We start from the raw sequence: 18,355 nt of genomic DNA, 5'->3' as shown, positions 1-18,355 counted from the left end.
ATGGCATGACAGCCACACTTTTAGTCTAATGTTGGTTTTGTGGATTAAGCTGGTAACTGGTCGTGGATAGACCTAGGGATTCCCAATTGCTGTGAAAAATTTAAATTAATAGAAACAATATGGATTAAAATTAAGATTTTAATTACTTCTCCGACATCAGGAATAATTATTTGAACAAGCTCGTAAATTTTTAATTTAGTCGGAAAAATATTTTTTTTAAGTTTAATTTTTAACCACAACCACGACCGCGTGCTCCGTTTGTTTGTCAACAAAGCTGCAGCTGGATGATGAGACGAAGTGAGGGGGAAGAGGTTTTGCCCGAATCTGACCCGCCGCCTATTTCGACGGTCATTGAGCCGACGATCGTTTCCAACGAACGAGTCCCAGTTAGGAACCGATCGTACAATACTACTGCGCGATTTTCACATATAGGGCGAGCACCTTTCGTAGCACCATCTTCGCAAAAAAAAACCGAATACATTATTGCAAAAAATAGGTTTTCAAGAATATAAACAGATTCAGAACTGTATTCTTGTTTTAACCATTAAGTTCAAACTCAATCCACTGCAACGAATAATTTTTGCGGTTAACTTTACGCAGTTGGCCTGGCCGTTTAGAAAAGAAGGATGTTGGAAGTATTCATCCCGAAATTCTTCGGGATGCTTCCGAAAAAATGGTTGCGCTAGGGTTAGATTAGATTAGATTGAATTTAGATTTTCAAGAATATGGAACAAAGAACAGATGTAACATGTTCAGTGTTCGACATCCAATTGTCTTGAAGCAACAAACAACTTTAATATTTATTCACGACGCGATGAGTCACACCAAGCTCGACCCACCTTCGCGTCCAATTGCACAAACCAACCTAATCGGGTGCGTCTTTACAGCTCTGTTGCGGTGACAAGATCTGGTTATGTTGGGGAATTTTCAAAACCTTCCCCCCTAGAGTAGGAAAAAAAGGAGGGGTGTCCAACAACACACCTCTCGCAACGAAACCACGCGGCAGGTCAGTTTGCCGTTGGCGCACAAGAAAGCACGTGACACGATCTTGAACCCGCCGACGCGTAGGGCAGGCCAGGAATGATCAGGTTTGGCCGAGGTTCGCAACCCAAGAGAAAGAGAGTCATAGCCGAGGTATGTCAATCGCGTGACGACGAGCTTCGAGCACCACCTCATTGAGATTCCGCTGAATGACGACATTCTGAGGCGGTTTAGGGTCTTCCTGATTGATGCCGGCTCGCGTTGTCCGGTCAGTCTTGTCGAAGGATCGAGCCGAAGAGGTTGACTTTTAGTGAGCGCGCGCGTTTTGAGTTTACAAGTTTAGCGCAAAGTTTAGCAAAGACGCCGTTTACGATACGATACGAAAACGATGCAGTTGATAGTGGTACTTGGACTTGCGTTGAGTTGGGGTAGTTGGTGCTTTTTGCAAGGAGCTGAAGCGCGTAAGTTTTTTTTTCTCGTGGGAGGATGATCGTTACGGCTTTAATCGAGTCAGTTTACCGGTTTTTTTTTTGAACGCATTAGACTGTGACAAACTGGTTTGTTCGTTTTTGTGTGGATTCTTGTAGTATTTGTGTTTTTTTGAATAGATGTGCCAAAAGTATGTTAATAATGTTAGGGGTGAATGGGAATTTCAAGGAGATAAGGAAAAACAATTTAGAGGGGATTTTTGTTTTGAAGCGAAATATTGAAATCGTAGCCTTTCTCAAGGGAAATTTGAGCTTGATTGCTGGCAAATATTTGAGCAATATAAATTCACAGCGAAGACGTGAAGTCTGCATCGATAAAAGCTTTGCAATATATGCCGCAATGATTTCGATGCCTCTGTGCTGTTTTATGTTAATTAGATACACAGTAAAAAAAATGATGGTAATATTCATCAGGAAATGATGACAGATTTTGTGTCAAAAAAAAATGTAAGGGACCTTCCACAAACCACGTGGACACTTTTTAAGAAATCTCAACGCTAATTTTTTTTAAGTTTGAGATACCCATTTCGGCCCTCCTAACTTTATCGTCAGAAGATATTAAAAGAAAGGCTATAAGGTAGGGAGGATAACGATAGAAGATTTTAAGTAAGGGACCATCCACAAACCACGTGGACACTTTTTTGGAAATCCCCCCCCCCCATTTTTGAATCAAGGCTAACATTTTAAAAGGGCGTAATATTGAATGTTCGGCCCTTTTGAAATGTTAATCTTGATTAAAAAATGATCGAGTATTGTTTTCGAAAAGATCGGAAAATTTATCGAATGTTTCATGTTTTAACGTTGAAAATCGGACCATTAGTTGCTGAGATGTATCAGCATTAGCAAATGCTGGGTTGTTTGGGTGAGATTTAAAAAACTTCAATTTTCCTGTTTCTTTTTCTTCAAGCCGTTGTCTCTTCGACTATTTTATAGCAAATTTTCAGAACTTTTCAAAAAACATATTTCCAGAAATGGTCACTCATCATGGGCACTATTTTTTTTGAATTCCAAAAACTGCCAATAGTCGCCAAAATTAAACTTTTGCTAACCATAACTTGAAAACGGACCCCTTTATCAAAAAATCTGTAAAGCACTTTTCGATTGCAAATTCAATTTAATATTAAAAAATCAAGTCAAATTTGTTTTTGCATGAAACTTCGTATTTCAAAAAATCACTGCTTTTTTCAAACAAATCATAACTCGGTGGCAGAATTTTTGACCATACTTTTCTTGGCGGGTTTTGCCCCCTAAAACATATCTCGAAAATAAAAAAAATACGTATTTTGGAAAATTGAGTTTTGTGAAAAAAAAAGTTAATTAAAAAATTAGAAAAAAAAATCCATGTTTTTTCTCAATAGTCCTCAACAATACCTACAACTTTGCCGAAGACACCAAATAGATCAGAAAATTCACTCAAAAGTTACAGCTGTTTGAATAGTTACGTACCATTTTTGTATGTACAAAATGAACCATTTTTGTATGTACACAATGTTATATGGGTGTACCAATGACACAATATAGCTTCTTTGGTCATAGGTAAGGCCCCCAAAAATTTGAGCCAAATAAAAAAATACAAAAAAAAATCCATTTCCGTTTTTGGTAGAGAATTGTTCTGCTTAAAAATGTTAAAACAAGGCAATTTTTTCTTCAGATTTTCACTCCATTAGAATTTAGTATAAGATACCAAAAATAAAAAAAAAAGTTTTTTTGAAAATACTAAAATTTTTATAAATTGCAATATAGCTTTCACACGCCGCAAATTATGTATAGATTTTTACCACACCAATGTTTTCAGTGTAAAATATTAAATTTTAGCAAAAAAAAACTTTATTTTTAATACTAGAGTTTTAATAATTTGCCATGTGGGATTCAAACAAAGCTTTTTTTGTAGATATTAATAACATTAGAATTTTTGAGTGTGAAATACCAAAATTTTCACAAAATATAGTATTCGAACAAGTACGCTCGTTAAGAGCAAGTACTGTATAACGTTCAAATAAACTCGGAAACAACAAAAAGAAAACCATTTTTGATTGATACATTCTGAAGCAAGATTTGAAAGTTTTTTCAAAACAAACATGGCCAACCGGGAATGATAACTTTCAGAGCTTTTATAAATGACAAGATGAAGCTTGGCAGCGCTAAATAGGGTTTTGGTTAGATTAGATTTTCCAAATCGCACTAATTTTCAGAGAGAATAACACTTTGTTAGCATTAAAATAAACAATCCAAATCTGTTCAAAACAACAAGGGCTGAACAAATCTAAATCTTAATTTCTCCAACAGAAAACCCCTCCTGCACCACCCCGGCCATGCAGCCGGGAATGTGCGTCCCGGTGGAGGGATGCCGCAATATCTACAAGATTTTCCAGCTGACAAACAACAAGATCCCGCCGAAGATTTTGACCTACATCCGGCAGTCGGTGTGCCGGTTGGCGGGCGTCACCAAGGCCGTTTGCTGCCAGCTGAGTGAAATCGACAAGTCGGTGCTGGTGGACAAGCAGGGTTCGAAAAAGCCGTCCCTGCTTCCAGTTGAGTGTGGCATCATTACGACGGACCGGATTTCCAACGGGCAAGCCACCGCACCGTTTGAGTTTCCGTGGATGGCACTGCTGAGGTACAAAGATAACAGCGGGACGATTACGGACGGCTGCGGTGGGTCGTTGATAAACGAGAGATACGTTTTGACGGCGGCACACTGCCTGGGAGTTAGGAGATTTGCACTGTGAGTTGGATTGAGGGTCTTCTTATTTGAGGTGACTAATTTTAATTTCTATTTCAAAGGGATCACGTTCGCTTGGGAGAGCACACCAAAAGCAAGGAGCAGGATTGTATTGGCTCGGAGGACGACTGCGCAGGACCGGTTCAGGATATCGCAGTTGAGTTGGAGATTGTTCACCCCGAGTACAACAAGCCAAAGTATGCGAACGACATTGGATTGATTCGATTAGTTCGAAATGTGATGTTTGAAGGTTTGTTTGAAATTTTAAGTTTAAAAAACTCCAGGAATAATACTTTTTATAATTTTTCAGATCACATCAAGCCAATCTGCCTTCCGGTGACGGAAAACTACCAGAACATGCTGCATCCCAAGTACATCATAACTGGTTGGGGAACGACGGAAAAGAACGATCTTTCGGACGTCCTTCTGAAGGCCACCCTGCCCCGAGTGGACAATTCCGAATGCCAGCAGGTGATGGCTAGCAATCGTTTGACTGTGCTGCTCTCGGATAAGCAAATCTGCGCCGGAGGAAAGGATCTGGTGGACAGCTGCCGGGGCGATTCCGGGGGACCACTTGGAACGGTGGGAATGCTTAATGGGGATGCTAGATTCATTCAGTTTGGAATTGTTTCCGCCGGTTTGAACACGTGCGGGGAGAGGAACGTTCCCGGAATTTTTACGAGGGTCGGAAAGTACATGTCGTGGATCGAGGACAATCTCAAACCGTCCTGATGCAATAAAAATGAGTTATTTATTCAAAAATATGTGTTTCACTCATCCGAACAGGGAATTTCTCAAAATTTCATCCAGGGGCCATTTCAAGAATAGTAATAGAGAGTATATTTGTGGAATAATAAATACATAATTTAGCGACTTACCGAGCCTAATCCAGCGTGAAGATTCTCTTGGAAATGTCGTCCACCAGCCAGTCGATGGCCTCGATCAGCTTCCCCCCAGTAACCGCACTCACCCCGTGGATCGCCCAGTGATGCGTCTCGATCTTTTCCAGCTGCAGCACGTCCTTGATCTCGTTCGCCGTCAGCGCTCCCGGCAAGTCTTGCTTGTTCGCAAGCACCAACAGCGTCGCCCCGGCCAGTCGTTCCTCCTGCAGCAGTACGGCCAGCTCCTCCCGGCAGGAATCCATCCGCATCCGGTCGGTGCTGTCCACGACCCACACGACTCCGTCGGTGCACTCGAAGTAGTTTCGCCAGTACGACCGGAGCGACTTTTGGCCACCCACGTCCCACATGTTTAGCGTGTAGTTGTTGTACTCGAGCGTTTTGATGTTGAAGCCCAGCGTCGGAGAGATCTGGTCGATCGGTTCCCCGTTGAAGCGCTTCAGGATTGTGGTTTTACCGGCGTTGTCGAGGCCACTGCAGAGGGATAAAAGAAGGAAAGCGTTAGTCATCGCAGCAGATGATTTCGTGTGGCCTTTACTTACAGCAACAAGATGCGCATCTCCTTCTCCTTTTGCTTCATTTTCTTCAGGATGGTTAAAAATCCCATTTTGAAATGTTTTTACTAAAACCTAACACTCAAAACACGCAATTTACATTAACTTTTAGAAGGAAAAATTTAAATCAGTTCGCATTGTTTTGAAAATGCTCTCTGTTTTGAAGTTTCGACAGCAGGCGTTACTAGAGATGCACTATAGACGTTACCAGGCGTTACGGGTTTTCAGGGTGTCTTCACTGCAGGTAAAAAATCTAGCATAAATAAAGATTGATAAATTAAAAGTTTTTATTTGCAATTAAAAAAAACTTTGAAAATATTTGCAATGGCCTTTTTTGAAATATTAATCATTTTTGCAATTTTTAATTCGTTTTCCTTTCAAAAATATAAAGGTAACTCATAATTTTATTTCATTTAAATTATGGAGTTTGTTTTGAAAAGGTCCAATAAACCAAATTTTAAGTTTTTTTCTTTTTGGGTGTTTTTTAATAACTTTGACTCAAGGCGGTTTCAAAAACACTCAAAAAGCAAAAACAGGAAATTTGGTTTATTGGACCTTTTTTAAAAAAAACTCTAGAATTTTTCTTGCAAAATTGGGTACTAAAGCCCTATATCAATTTTTATGTACAACGGTAAAAAACACGATTAAAAACCATTTATGATCATTTTTTTCATTTTAATGCAATTTTTTTTGACAAGACAACATTTTTTCGATGGATTAACTATGGTTCCCTTGGAACGAACTGTCAAGTAGGAGCTTTTCTGTCAAGAAGGACCGCGAGGTTAATTTTTTAAAGTTGATTTAAAAATCCGTTTTAAACTCTTTGTGGTCGTACAAAGGGTCATTTACTCAGAAAAATAAGCTTTATCGCTGTAAACAATAATATCAGCAATCAAAGCTTCATTTTAGGACCCAATTAAATGCTGTGGATGTGCAAATTTCGATTGCCTTCGATCAAGCGTTTGGTCCGGCTGTGGAGACGCCCTTTATATAGGGTGACCCCATCTTATCGATTTTTTGTTTACTCGGCGTTTTTGACAGATCGCATTCAGTTTGTAAACAAATTTTGTGCAAATTGCAAGTGTTTCGCTCGAATTGCTCAAATTTCTCTATTAAAATCTGGATTGACCTCGCAAATAGGGTCTTTGGGAAAAAGTGCTTAGTGAAATGTTATAATAATCGGTACATAATGATGTTAGTGTAGATAAAACAAGCAATTCCTTCTAAAATTACGAGTATTCAATTTGCTGACCGCAACCATGGGTCGCATTCGCTGGAGACTGAAAGAATTTCCGAAAAAACTTCTGTAAGTATTGTTCAATAATCCGAACTCAGTTTAGTGGAACTCTTAACTCCCCTTCCAGCGATTCCATTCGCTTCCGCTGCCAGTATTCGATGCAATGTCTCCGTTCCCTCACCTACAACCACCACATGAGCCAATCCTACGCCTCGGATGTGGGCCTGGAACCAATCTTCTGGTTCGTGGACAACTTCACCCATCTTCTGGGACCGGTAAACTTTTTAAATGATTGTTTTCAAGCGCGTAATAATAAAAATCTCTTTAGTTCTTTGTATTTGCCGTGGTTTGTCTGACCGCGGCGGTCGTGATAATCTGCTACTGGGTCGGCCTTCCGTACTGGTGGAACAAGAGCCAGAACACGACCTACTTTCTCATGCTGGTGGGCCACTGGTTGCTGTGGAATGTGGCTTACAATTTCTACAAAGCTGCGGCCACATCGCCCGGGTATCCACCGGAGGTAACGAACTCGAAAATCGCTTATTTTGAAACGCTAAAACATGTCTTTTGATATTTCAGAGAGAGCTAATAGTTGAGGCTGTGAGTATCTGTAAGAAATGTATTGCCCCAAAGCCGCCGAGAACGCATCACTGCTCGGTGTGCAACAAGTGCGTGCTGAAAATGGATCATCACTGTCGTAAGTTACTCTGACTTTCTTCTGGACGAATTTAATTAATGTCTGACTTTTCAGCATGGCTCAACAACTGCGTTGGGTACGGCAACCATCGGTACTTCTTCCTGTACATGCTGTACACCTCGGTCGGTGTGTTGTTCATCATATGTTTTGGCTTTGAGCTGGGGTGGAACGTTCTTTTCGGCGATGGTGCCGGTTGGAACGAGGTCGAACCGCTGCACGGCCATCCGGTGCGATTCAATCTCTCCGGGCACATCATTCCAGTGGTAGGTTTTCATCTCTTCTTTCTTTAAAATGATGAGGTTAAAGGTATTTTTGACAAAGAACTTTGTCCTAAGGTTTCTATACGTGGTGTCAATCCAAAATTTTCGCGAAGCGAAAACGTTACGTGACGAATTCCCCTCTCGGCAAATTTCCCCTCTAAAGTACACGCTGGTTGGTCGAACTAACGTTTCCCAATCAGTCAATCGAGAGACGTGAGATTGATGTATCTAAAATTACCCCCACTCCACCTCATAATTTTTGGATCGTCGACGGGGCAACAAAACTAAACCTAAGCCAACAAAACTCGGCTCGGTTGGTCCCGATAATTCATTCTGTTGCTGGACGTCGACGAGTCAACATCAGGAGCAGATGGTCTGGTGGCCCGGGAGCAGATGGCATGGATCAGCCAAGACATGCCAGCCGGCATTAGAAGGAGTCGATAATTGGAATTGGCCACCACCTGGAGTGTTCGGAGGCCCCGTTGGCTGAAGTGTTCGTAGTGGCCACAATCCGGAGTGGCCGGAGGCCCCGGGGGTATTCCGATGGGGGGACATTTGCGAACCATAAGAGTAGGGGCAATATGGGTATCAAACTTTATGGTTTTTGATACTGGATATGAAATTTGACATTTCGGCAGTAATGGCCACAATCCGGAGTGGCTGGAGGCCCCGGGGATGTTCCGATGGGGACATTTGCCGAACCATAAGAGTAGGGGCAATATGGGTATCAAACTTTATGGTTTTTGATACCGGATATGAAATTTGACATTTCGGCAGTAATGGCCACAATCCGGAGTGGCCGGAGGCCCCGGGGATGTTCCGATGGGGGGACATTTGCCGAACCATAAGAGTATGGGCAATATAGGTGTCAAACTTTATGGTTTTTGATACTGGATATGAAATTTAACATTTCGGCAGTAGTGGCCACAATCCGGAGTGGCCGGAGGCCCCGGGGATGTTCCGATGGGGGACATTTGCCGAACCATAAGAGTAGGGGCAATATGGGTATCAAACTTTATGATTTTTGATACTGGATATGAAATTTGACATTTCGGCAGTAATGGCCACAATCCGGAGTGGCCGGAGGCCCCGGGGATGTTCCGATGGGGGGACATTTGCCGAACCATAAGAGTAGGGGCAATATGGGTATCAAACTTTATGGTTTTTGATACTGGATATGAAATTTGACATTTCGGCAGTAATGGCCACAATCCGGAGTGGCTGGAGGCCCCGGGGATGTTCCGATGGGGGACATTTGCCGAACCATAAGAGTAGGGGCAATATGGGTATCAAACATTATGGTTTTTGATACCGGATATGAAATTTGACATTTCGGCAGTAATGGCCACAATCCGGAGTGGCCGGAGGCCCCGGGGATGTTCCGATGGGGGGACATTTGCCGAACCATAAGAGTATGGGCAATATAGGTGTCAAACTTTATGGTTTTTGATACTGGATATGAAATTTAACATTTCGGCAGTAGTGGCCACAATCCGGAGTGGCCGGAGGCCTCGTCGATGTTCCGATGGGGGGACATTTGCCGAACCATAAGAGTTGGGGCAATATGGGTATCAAACTTTATGGTTATTAAGAATCTAGTGAATCTTGGGAAAATTTGGACCAGACAATGTAATCGAAAATTTCAACAACCATCTTGCAAAGTTCTTTGTCATACTGGTCATGTGTAACATAACCACCTGCACCTTTTTTACAGACCGAAATGAACGACTACATCGACGACGGGTTGGTTCCGGCCCAGCACGACCTGCCCGTGCCGCAGGACTACAGCAGCAACGCGGCGAAACATCGCGCAATCGTGTTCATGGCGCTGATCAACGTGGCCACTCTGTTTGCGTTGGGTGCTCTTACGGCGTGGCACAGTTCGTTGATAACGCGCGGGGAAACGAGCATCGAGGCGCACATAAACAAGTCCGAAACGAAGCGACTTGCGGCGCTCGGGAAGACGTACCAGAATCCGTACGATTTTGGTCCCAAGCGGAACTGGAAGCTGTTTTTGGGACTTGTACGAAAGCGAACTTGGTGGTGGAATGTGCTGCTACCGTCGGGACATAAACCGGAAGGGAACGGACTCACTTGGCTGACAGTTAACGATTTCAGGGCGATCGATGGCGAAGATGAGTGGCCCTAAGCTTGAGTGTGTCTGTTCGTGTGATATTCTTATCAGGAAAATAAGCTCCAAACCCAAACTAGTCGGAATTAAGTGGTACCAGCAAATCAACGCATTTCCCAGTATAATTTGTAACTTAAAAGTAAACAGCTTAAGATTCCACGATGGACCGAATCCACTCCATGTATGCCGAAAGCCTTGTGTACACGGTGACCGTCTCCGGTGCGCCGGGACAACCCGCACTGTACGCCGTCAGCCCTACGACGATGGAAATCTTGATGTTTCCGTTGGCGAGCGTTCCCTCGATCGGATCCCCGTTGCGGTCCAAGCAAGAATCGCTGGTGCTGAAGTAGTTTTCGGCACACAACTGCTCGTCGTCGGCGAGGCTACGCAGCTGGAAGAACTTCCGGCAGTCCTGGTTGTACTTGGAGAGGCGAGGCCGGACGCTGATGATTCCTGTAAGTACCGCAATTTTTAATCTGTCTCGATTTATTAAATGTTTTGCCCTCACATACCTTCATCAACCCCTAACGAGTACAGCTTCAGGGGTACTGAGTCCTGGTTTGGCCATAGACACGCCGGAAGCACTCTACTGTTGAAGGTCACTCTCGATGAAAGCTTGATCAAAGCCAAATCTGCCCTCATTGTGCTTGAATCATACTCCGGATGAGTTAAAATCTGTGCAATGTTGATGATTTCCCCTGTTTCAACCGAGTTTCCACTGTCTAATTGAACTGCCCCAAGTCTCACCACATCAATCATTCCCGATTTCACGCAACTTCCACTGGAAAGTACAAACTCGTCACTAACCAACACCCCCGTACACCTCCAGTAGACCTGATTATTCCTCCGAACTCCGATAAAAACTACCTGCGGATACTCCTCCATCTTCACAGGTCGTCCTTCCGAAGGAATGCTCTCGTACTCCTCCTCCTCCGGTCGCTTAAACTGTTTCCAGTGCGCAACGCACTTCTTCAAACTATAACCACTCCGAATGGCCGCTGACCTCTCACAACAAACCATAGGGTCAACCCCAAGTTTACAGAACTTCACCAGCAACGTCGCTGAGTTATTAATACTCGGACAGTTTCGGTAATAATCGCAAACTCCCGCCACATTTCTCGAAGTCACGCAAGCCTGCCCAACCCTCACCGGAACGCCGTACTCCTGGTCCGGGAAGAATATCTGCCTGCGCTGGCGTCTGCGTTGAGCCTGCTGTTGTTGCTTTTGCAGCACGATCGACTCGATCCAGGCGGCGTGCGCGCTCGTTCGGACAAAGTACGCCTCGCTGCCGAAGCCGCAGTCCTTGCCCGCAACGGATAGTCCGAACACGTACTGGAAGTATCGGTCGTAGTGCCACGTCTCGCGCTCCAGTGGGCCGCCGTGTTCGATCTGTTTGGGAGGAAAGACATGTGTTACTTTGAGAAGACAGTTTTTCTTTTGAAAAGGTCCTATCCACATTGTTAAGCTAAAATGGCGTTCGAATTGTGAACGCCAGAAATGTCAAAATCACGCAGTAGTACCAACATTACGAAAAAAGGGTGCCATAGCATGACAGCCACATCTTTTTTTCTGGTGGTACTGCGCGATTTTGACATTTCGGGCGTTCACAATTCAAACGCCATCTTCGCTTAAAAACCTGGATAAGCTATTGTCTTTCATATCGACGTCGTCGTGCTATCATGTCGCACCCGCCATTTTGACGTTCCGAGAAAAACGCGTTTTAATGTTTGACCTTGAATAAACAAAAACTAGAGCACGCAATGTAAACAATATCAAACACGTTTTGTTTGGCTGACCAATCTGTGCATTGTCCCGAAGTTTGGTTGAAGTTGGTTGCCGGAGTCCCGAGTTATAATTAAAAATGTTTACGGTAGTCTCACTTGTACGTGCGTCAAACGCATCCTGACCTGAAATCCCTTTGCCCTTTGTCGCACTTACATCAATTTTCAGGGAGCAGTGTTGGTATTATCGCGCTCTCGCGAGAAAATTTTCTCTCTCTCGAGTTCTCGCCGCGAGTCTCGAGCTGCCGAGAGAAACTCACCGATTGCCCGTGCTCTCCTCCGCTCGCGAACGGGCTTTCTCGCGAGCCAGAATTGCCCGTTCGCGAGAAGTTGAACGTGTTAGAAACGAACAAAAAACAACACAGCGATTGAAGTTACACCTCTATACCATCGCCTGGTTCGTATTCATAAGCCTGATAAACAAATTGCTAGCTTGGGACGAACGGCTAGCACGAGGCGCTCGCGAGCGCTCGCGGCGAGAGCGAGAACGCGAACGAAAATGCGAGCGCGAGCGAGAAGAGAAAAGAACCTACAAGTTCTCTCCCTCGTTCGCGAGCGAGAAATGCTTTCCTTCTTCTCGCTCGAATTCCAACAATGTCAGGGAGCGACAAGATAGCACGACAGGATTGAAACTTCTATTATATGTAGAGTGACAAAAATTTTCGGAGCTTTTTTGGTTTTCATTGAATATCTCAGGATTGATATCGAATTTTGGGGATCTGTGAAGGTCAAAAGGTCAGGCATAGTGAGCTGCACAAAATGGCGTTCTTAACTCAATTTGGCCCAAAAAGCACGTACGACAAGTTAGCACGACGGCGACGATATGTTTATAGGACCTAATGCTTAGAATTAACGCAAAAAATGTTTTTTTTTGATAATAAGTGTCTACTGGATGTTTATTGAAAAAGTATGCTTCTCAACCCGTTGAATATCTTTTTAGGGATGAAATGCGAGCTCGGCCTAATCAAGTTAGTTAAATTTAGAAATTGGGAAACACGATCAAAGTGTTGAAATAAATAAAAAAAAACTAGAAATTTAGAAATGAAAAATTGCAAGGGATCATTTGTTTTAATTCTTTGTTTTATAGAGTTTTTCAGCCGACGCAACATTCGAAATTTAAGAAATAAAAAAAATAAAAACACAAAAAAATGTAAAGATAGTTAAATTTAAAATTCAAAAAACATTAATATTTTTCAATTTGATTTATTCTAACTCAGAAATTTTCAAATACAAATATTAAAAACATCAAAAATTTAAAGCAAGAGTCTATATTTTACAAATGTATAATTAAAAAAAATCAAACAAGAAAAATTAAAAATATTGGATTAAACAATTCAAAAATGGTCGGTTCAAAAATAAGGAAATTAAAAAATCTGGGAAATTATTGCGTCTTGCAGTATTTATGTGTCCAACGTTTTATTTTATCTCGAAATTTGGACATTTACATGACTCTTAAAAATGCATCTTCCTTTATGGTGGGAAAATGGTGGCATTTTTTTATTTCAGAATTTAAAGATTTTAAAATTTTATAATTTTAGAATTTTTGAATGTTGAAATTTTTGATTTTTTGAATTGCAGGATTTTGGAATTTTAGAATTTATTAGTTTTTTTTTTAATTTATGCATTTTTCATTTGTTTTAAGTTTATCTCAGGGTCACAAAAAACGCGTAACTTTTCATGACCATGGTATATGTTACATTTTTGCGGTTTTAAACTATTGAATGAAAGAAAAAAATAATAATTTCCTAAAGTTAAAACAAAATGCCTACAATTTACTAATTGCTGAGCTACAGCCCTTGAATTTTAAATATTGTGAAAATAGTTTTTTTTAGCTAAGGATTTTCCAAAAAGTGCTCACGTGGTTTATGAATGATCCCTTAAGATGTTACATGTTACATTACCCTGCACGTCTGGGGTACCAGAAATTTGCTGTTTTTGGCGCACATGATCTGGTTGCTGTTGCCGCGCTGGCATGACGTCGGATCGACGCGCATCCGCGTCAGGACCAGACTGCTATCTGAAAAATTAATTACTATTTCACTTTGAATACAAACAAAATTTTTAAGAATTTCACTTCTCGACATGGATTCGTCGGTGCGCAGAAAGTTGTTCAAATTGTACGGTCCCAAGCCGTTCATTTCGTACATTTCCATGGTTAGATCGTTGTTCACTACACAGGCTGGTAGGGTGTTTGGTCCGATTCTGTGGAATTTTGATGATCGTTACAAAGCTTTCAATGGAGACGCTTGGTCTTTGATCCTCACTTGACATCCTTCGCCAGCTTCACCAGTGCGATATCGTTCTCCATGAATCCCTCCCTGTAGTTTGGATGTTTGATGAACTGTTCGATCGCGATGATCTGCGCATCCGGATTGTTTGCGAAAATGTCCAGATCGCCCACCTTCACGTGACTCGGCGTCTGATCGAAAACAAATTTGTCACAGTGCGCCACTGTCAGGACGTAATCTTCGTTGATCAGCACTCCGCCACAGTTCCACTGGATCCAATTATCTTGCTTTCTTTCGTATCCCAGATAAACTCGATGTTTGGAAAATAACTCAATGTCCATGTAGCTTCTCTCCGGTTCTATAAACACGTGATCGCCGGCTCGTGTCGTTACCATGGACTCATCTGCTTCCCGTAGATGGATGTAACGCGAGGCGCATTCTCCGGACGCGAACGTTTCGTTGGTTTCACTTTCAATCCACGGAATGTACGAGGAAATTCGGGTATAGACCGAGGGCGCTTCCGTGCCGCAGAACATCCCGAACGAGGTTATACCGACTACGTACGGCGTTGTTCGATGGTTTGACATGAGTTTGGCCTGAAGTGGACCGCCGGAGTCACCGAGACAAGTGTCCATAACGCTATCCTTTGCGCACAGTTGACTGTCGACGATTCCTTGGCGCAGCTGACGGATCGCGGAGTTGTGCGTTAGGGCACATTCCGCGTTGTTGATCGGAGATAGCTTAACTTTGAGCAGAATAGGTGTTTTATCCCCCGCGAATGAGGTTTGACCAAATCCAACCGCCTCCAGTCGGGGGAAATCCACTTCGTTCTGAGTCCACAGACAGGCCGGCGTCACTACGTCATTAATTGCCACCTTACGATCGAGTGTGATGATCGCGATGTCGTTGTAGTAAGCAGAAAAACGATGCTCGGGGTGACGCTTGAACGAAGCTATCCGGTACTGCTGGGCGTAGTTGTTACGAGGATCGTCGATGCTCATGTTCACATAGATGACCCCCAGTCGGACCACATCCGGTGGAGTGCCGTCCCGTGTTGAACAATGTGCGCTGGTCAGAACGTGGCTGGTCGTTATCAGCGATCCCCCGCAGTTGAAGTCAACCGCGCCTCCCGGTCCGCTCCACCCGATCGCCGCCATGTGCGCAAATTCCCCGACTCGCGCCGGAACCCCAAAGATGGGATAGATCAAGTTGTAGTCACCGTACTTGTGGTAGCGCAGGTGGCAATCTAGAAGCAAATCATCCACCGGTAATTACACATCGCAATTGCTGGGAGGGAGGAGACAACTAACCGTTCAAGCTTTGCCGCACGTTGGGCAGCAACGCCTTGTTCACGTCAGTCGGGAACACATTCTCGGCCGGCTGCAACCGTCCGACGACCGCACCGAAAACCGCAACCAACACCACCACGACAGCACTCGGCCGCATCTCGGAACAGACTGAGTATCCCTTTTCGCGACTCGACGCCAAAACAACAGCCGAAACCAGTTTAGCAGATCGCGTCTTCTTTATTGAAGTGTGACTCAACCGGGAGAAGAGGGATTTTTTCTCCCGTGTGCTTCAATAAAGTCTTAATTAGCCGGCGGGAGTGGCGCTGCCGTCGTCGACGCCGTCTTGCTTGATACTAACTTTGTGTGATCATGATGCGTGTTTGTGTATTGCTTAGACTAGGGCGAAATAGATCAGGGGGTAGGTGAGAGTCGGATAAAAACGTTTACGCCGAGCCAAACTGGTTTCATTTGCGTTCCGATCGGCGACTCTTCAGGACAAAAAGTTTGTTGTCACTGCCACTTCTAGTGGAGTTTTTATTCTTCAGTGGCAGGTAGTGGCTACATATTCAAAAATGTTGGTGCATTTTGTTTTGCTTGTGTGGATTTCTCTAATGGTTCGGCCAGGTAAGTTTACAGAACAAATCAAACGAGTTTAAAGCTAAACACACGCGTTTCTTTTGCTACCAGGTAAAGCTCAGAACTTTGAACACCACGAGGCGTCCCACGTGGCTCTCATCGGTTGGACTCACGCCGGTGGGATCAAGTTTGACTGCACGGGATCGTACATCGGCAAGAACATGATCATGACCGGCGCGCGCTGTCTCGAACGCAACGGAACACGTGCCGACGTCGTACGGCTTGGTGCAGCCATCGGATCCCCGCGGGATTTCGCCATCAAGGATGTGATTGTCCACTATCGGTACCAGGCCGAGTACTACTATCACAACATGGCAATCGTATACCTAAAAGAGGAACCTCAGAGTGTTTCGAAGATCTTCAAGCCGGCCTGCATCCTGTCCACCCTTCCAACCCCAGCCACGCAAATTCACCTGATCGGCAGGGACGCCGAAGGTGTGTTCCAGAAGACCGCCGTCGAGCTGGTCGATTCGGACAAATGCCACGAGTATTACAGTCCCACGAAAAAGTTCAAATATGGCGCCCTGTTGGTGTGCTGTATGTGTGCTAGAAGTACGACGACGACGACCAAGTGTGCGGTAGGCAAACTTTTTTTGGGGTAAATCACACATTCTGATAATTAAAAAAAACGTGTTTCAGAGTGAACTGTCGGCGCCAATGCAGACGATCGTGGAGAAGAACGGCAAACGAGTGCCATTTTTGGTGGGACAGAAGACGATCGGACGATCGTGTGGGTCAAAGATTCCGGGGATTTACACGCGGCTCAGCTCGGATGGACACTTTCCATGGATTGCGACCATCGCGGGGATCGACTTTGCCAATCACGACGGTTAGTGTGATATTTTATGAAGAAATTTGGTCGATTTCAATAGTTTTGTTATATTTTTAGCTTGTTTCGAGCGCTATTGATTGACAGACCCCTTCCCGGGTTACGGCAAGACGGATAATAATCTCTACCTCCAGCACTTTTGACATCATATAATAACACCCTCTGTTTTAAGCGTCGACATTTAATTTTGCTTGGGAAAACCGGCGACTAGCTTAATGGTGCGGCTATTGCGAGCTTGCTAATTTATTATCGCTTGAAGATTGTATGCAGTTTATTACGTAATAAAAGGATGAGTAGTCTCTTAAGAATTCATTAAAACAAGAACTAAAAGAAATGCGCATTGAAAAGAATCTTAAATTTTTGGGAATTTGGATGTGAAACATAAAAATATCTTCGTTATTACACCATTTTAAGATTATTTTCCAGAACATACAAAATTTAAACCAAAAAATAATATACACAGCAAAAAATCCGATGGTAAAATCACATGCACATGCACATCACCTTCGTCAAAAAAGACACTTAATATTACACACTGCATGTACATTTTGTAAACACAAAAAAAAGTTGCAACCGATGGGATTCAAATCCAGCACCAACAGTAAGGACTGGCGCCTTAGCCTGCTCGGCCATCAGACCAATGAAGAATGGAAAAAATGAATGCCTACATGAGCTTGACATATCGGTCAATTAGGTTTCCCATACTGATGGGCTACATATTTTAGTGTGTAATATTACATAGAATTTCATAAAATAATGCAAAAATTATTTTACACCCAGGCCTTTCACCCGCAGCTTGATTACTACTTTTTTTTTGCTGTGTAGGAGAGGATACTTAATAGAGCATTCCTTCCATTCGTATGGTTTTAGCATTTCATTGCGAATTCGCATTCAAAGATGAACTAAAATAGGTATATTGATATCATAATTAACGCTCCTTTTCAAATTTCACGATACATACACTGTTCAACGATTTATGAAAAGGTTCAAGAAATATGTTTTCCACCAAATTTACATCCGTCCCTTAAAAAATCGTAAACATTACTTTAGTACTCTTAAGTGATGAAGCTAGCAATTCTGTAAAAAATTGGCTGCAAAGCCAAGAATGTCAATTCGAATAAATAAAAAATCTTGCCAGCAAAATGATCTAGAGATAGAGAAAAAAGAGAGCAAGAGAGAAAGAGAGAAAGAGAGAACGAGAGAACGAGAGAAAGAGTGAAAATGATAAAGAGATATAGAGAGAAAGAGAGAAAGAGAAAAAAGAGAAAAAAGATAGAGATATACAGCAATTCCATTTGAAAAGAGCTTAAACCGAAAAAAAAGTTCTCCGACCGGGCTCAATTTTTTTCGGGAGGTTCCTTGGCCAAAATAATTAGACCCGGATTTTTGTTTTGTTTTGCCGTTAGGGTGACCTACATCGTGCTAGAGTGGTCCCAACCCCGTTTTTTTCGTTTTTTTGTTGCATTCTGTGCCATTTCAACCGATTTTAGCTGTCTTAGATGGACGCAAATGAAAGGTGATTAGTTTGCCTTTCAAGGAAAAATAATTTGAGATCCGAAATAACCAGGCAAACATTTAAAAAAGTCTAATGAAAACTTCAAATGGCGTTTTGACCCTGTCTGG

At 43.0% G+C, this 18,355-nt stretch overlaps 5 protein-coding genes across 5 annotated transcripts; 3 read left to right on the top strand and 2 right to left on the bottom strand.

The window, feature by feature from the left end:
* The first annotated feature begins 1,252 nt into the window (after positions 1–1,252).
* Positions 1,253–4,929, top strand: LOC6032062 (serine protease grass). The gene is made up of 4 exons (XM_001842676.2): positions 1,253–1,442; positions 3,756–4,194; positions 4,254–4,441; positions 4,502–4,929. The coding sequence occupies exons 1-4, from the start codon at positions 1,370–1,372 to the stop codon at positions 4,921–4,923; spliced, it is 1,122 nt and encodes a 373-aa protein (XP_001842728.2). The 5' UTR covers positions 1,253–1,369; the 3' UTR covers positions 4,924–4,929.
* A 78-nt stretch (positions 4,930–5,007) lies between these two features.
* Positions 5,008–5,811, bottom strand: LOC6032061 (ADP-ribosylation factor-like protein 2). The gene is made up of 2 exons (XM_001842675.2): positions 5,633–5,811; positions 5,008–5,564 (listed from the first exon to the last, which is right to left on the bottom strand). The coding sequence occupies exons 1-2, from the start codon at positions 5,695–5,697 to the stop codon at positions 5,075–5,077; spliced, it is 555 nt and encodes a 184-aa protein (XP_001842727.1). The 5' UTR covers positions 5,698–5,811; the 3' UTR covers positions 5,008–5,074.
* An 876-nt stretch (positions 5,812–6,687) lies between these two features.
* LOC6032060 (palmitoyltransferase ZDHHC16) lies at positions 6,688–10,128 on the top strand. Its single transcript, XM_001842674.2, has 6 exons — positions 6,688–6,950; positions 7,009–7,156; positions 7,210–7,401; positions 7,461–7,578; positions 7,633–7,841; positions 9,553–10,128. Exons 1-6 carry the CDS (start codon positions 6,904–6,906, stop codon positions 9,985–9,987), a joined length of 1,149 nt encoding a protein of 382 aa, XP_001842726.2. The 5' UTR covers positions 6,688–6,903; the 3' UTR covers positions 9,988–10,128.
* On the bottom strand, positions 10,052–15,583 carry LOC6032059. Its single transcript, XM_001842673.2, has 6 exons — positions 15,289–15,583; positions 14,015–15,224; positions 13,825–13,952; positions 13,652–13,767; positions 10,482–11,358; positions 10,052–10,422 (listed from the first exon to the last, which is right to left on the bottom strand). The coding sequence occupies exons 1-6, from the start codon at positions 15,422–15,424 to the stop codon at positions 10,118–10,120; spliced, it is 2,772 nt and encodes a 923-aa protein (XP_001842725.2). The 5' UTR covers positions 15,425–15,583; the 3' UTR covers positions 10,052–10,117.
* A 56-nt stretch (positions 15,584–15,639) lies between these two features.
* LOC6032057 (serine protease Hayan) lies at positions 15,640–17,050 on the top strand. The gene is made up of 4 exons (XM_001842671.2): positions 15,640–15,891; positions 15,955–16,481; positions 16,543–16,732; positions 16,793–17,050. Exons 1-4 carry the CDS (start codon positions 15,840–15,842, stop codon positions 16,810–16,812), a joined length of 789 nt encoding a protein of 262 aa, XP_001842723.2. The 5' UTR covers positions 15,640–15,839; the 3' UTR covers positions 16,813–17,050.
* Positions 17,051–18,355: the final 1,305 nt, after the last annotated feature.

The sequence above is a fragment of the Culex quinquefasciatus genome, chromosome 1 (genome assembly GCF_015732765.1).
Source record: "Culex quinquefasciatus strain JHB chromosome 1, VPISU_Cqui_1.0_pri_paternal, whole genome shotgun sequence".
Classification (NCBI taxonomy): domain Eukaryota; kingdom Metazoa; phylum Arthropoda; class Insecta; order Diptera; family Culicidae; genus Culex; species Culex quinquefasciatus.
Note: the sequence above shows the minus strand (reverse complement) of the source record. Positions and strands in the feature narration are given on the sequence as shown.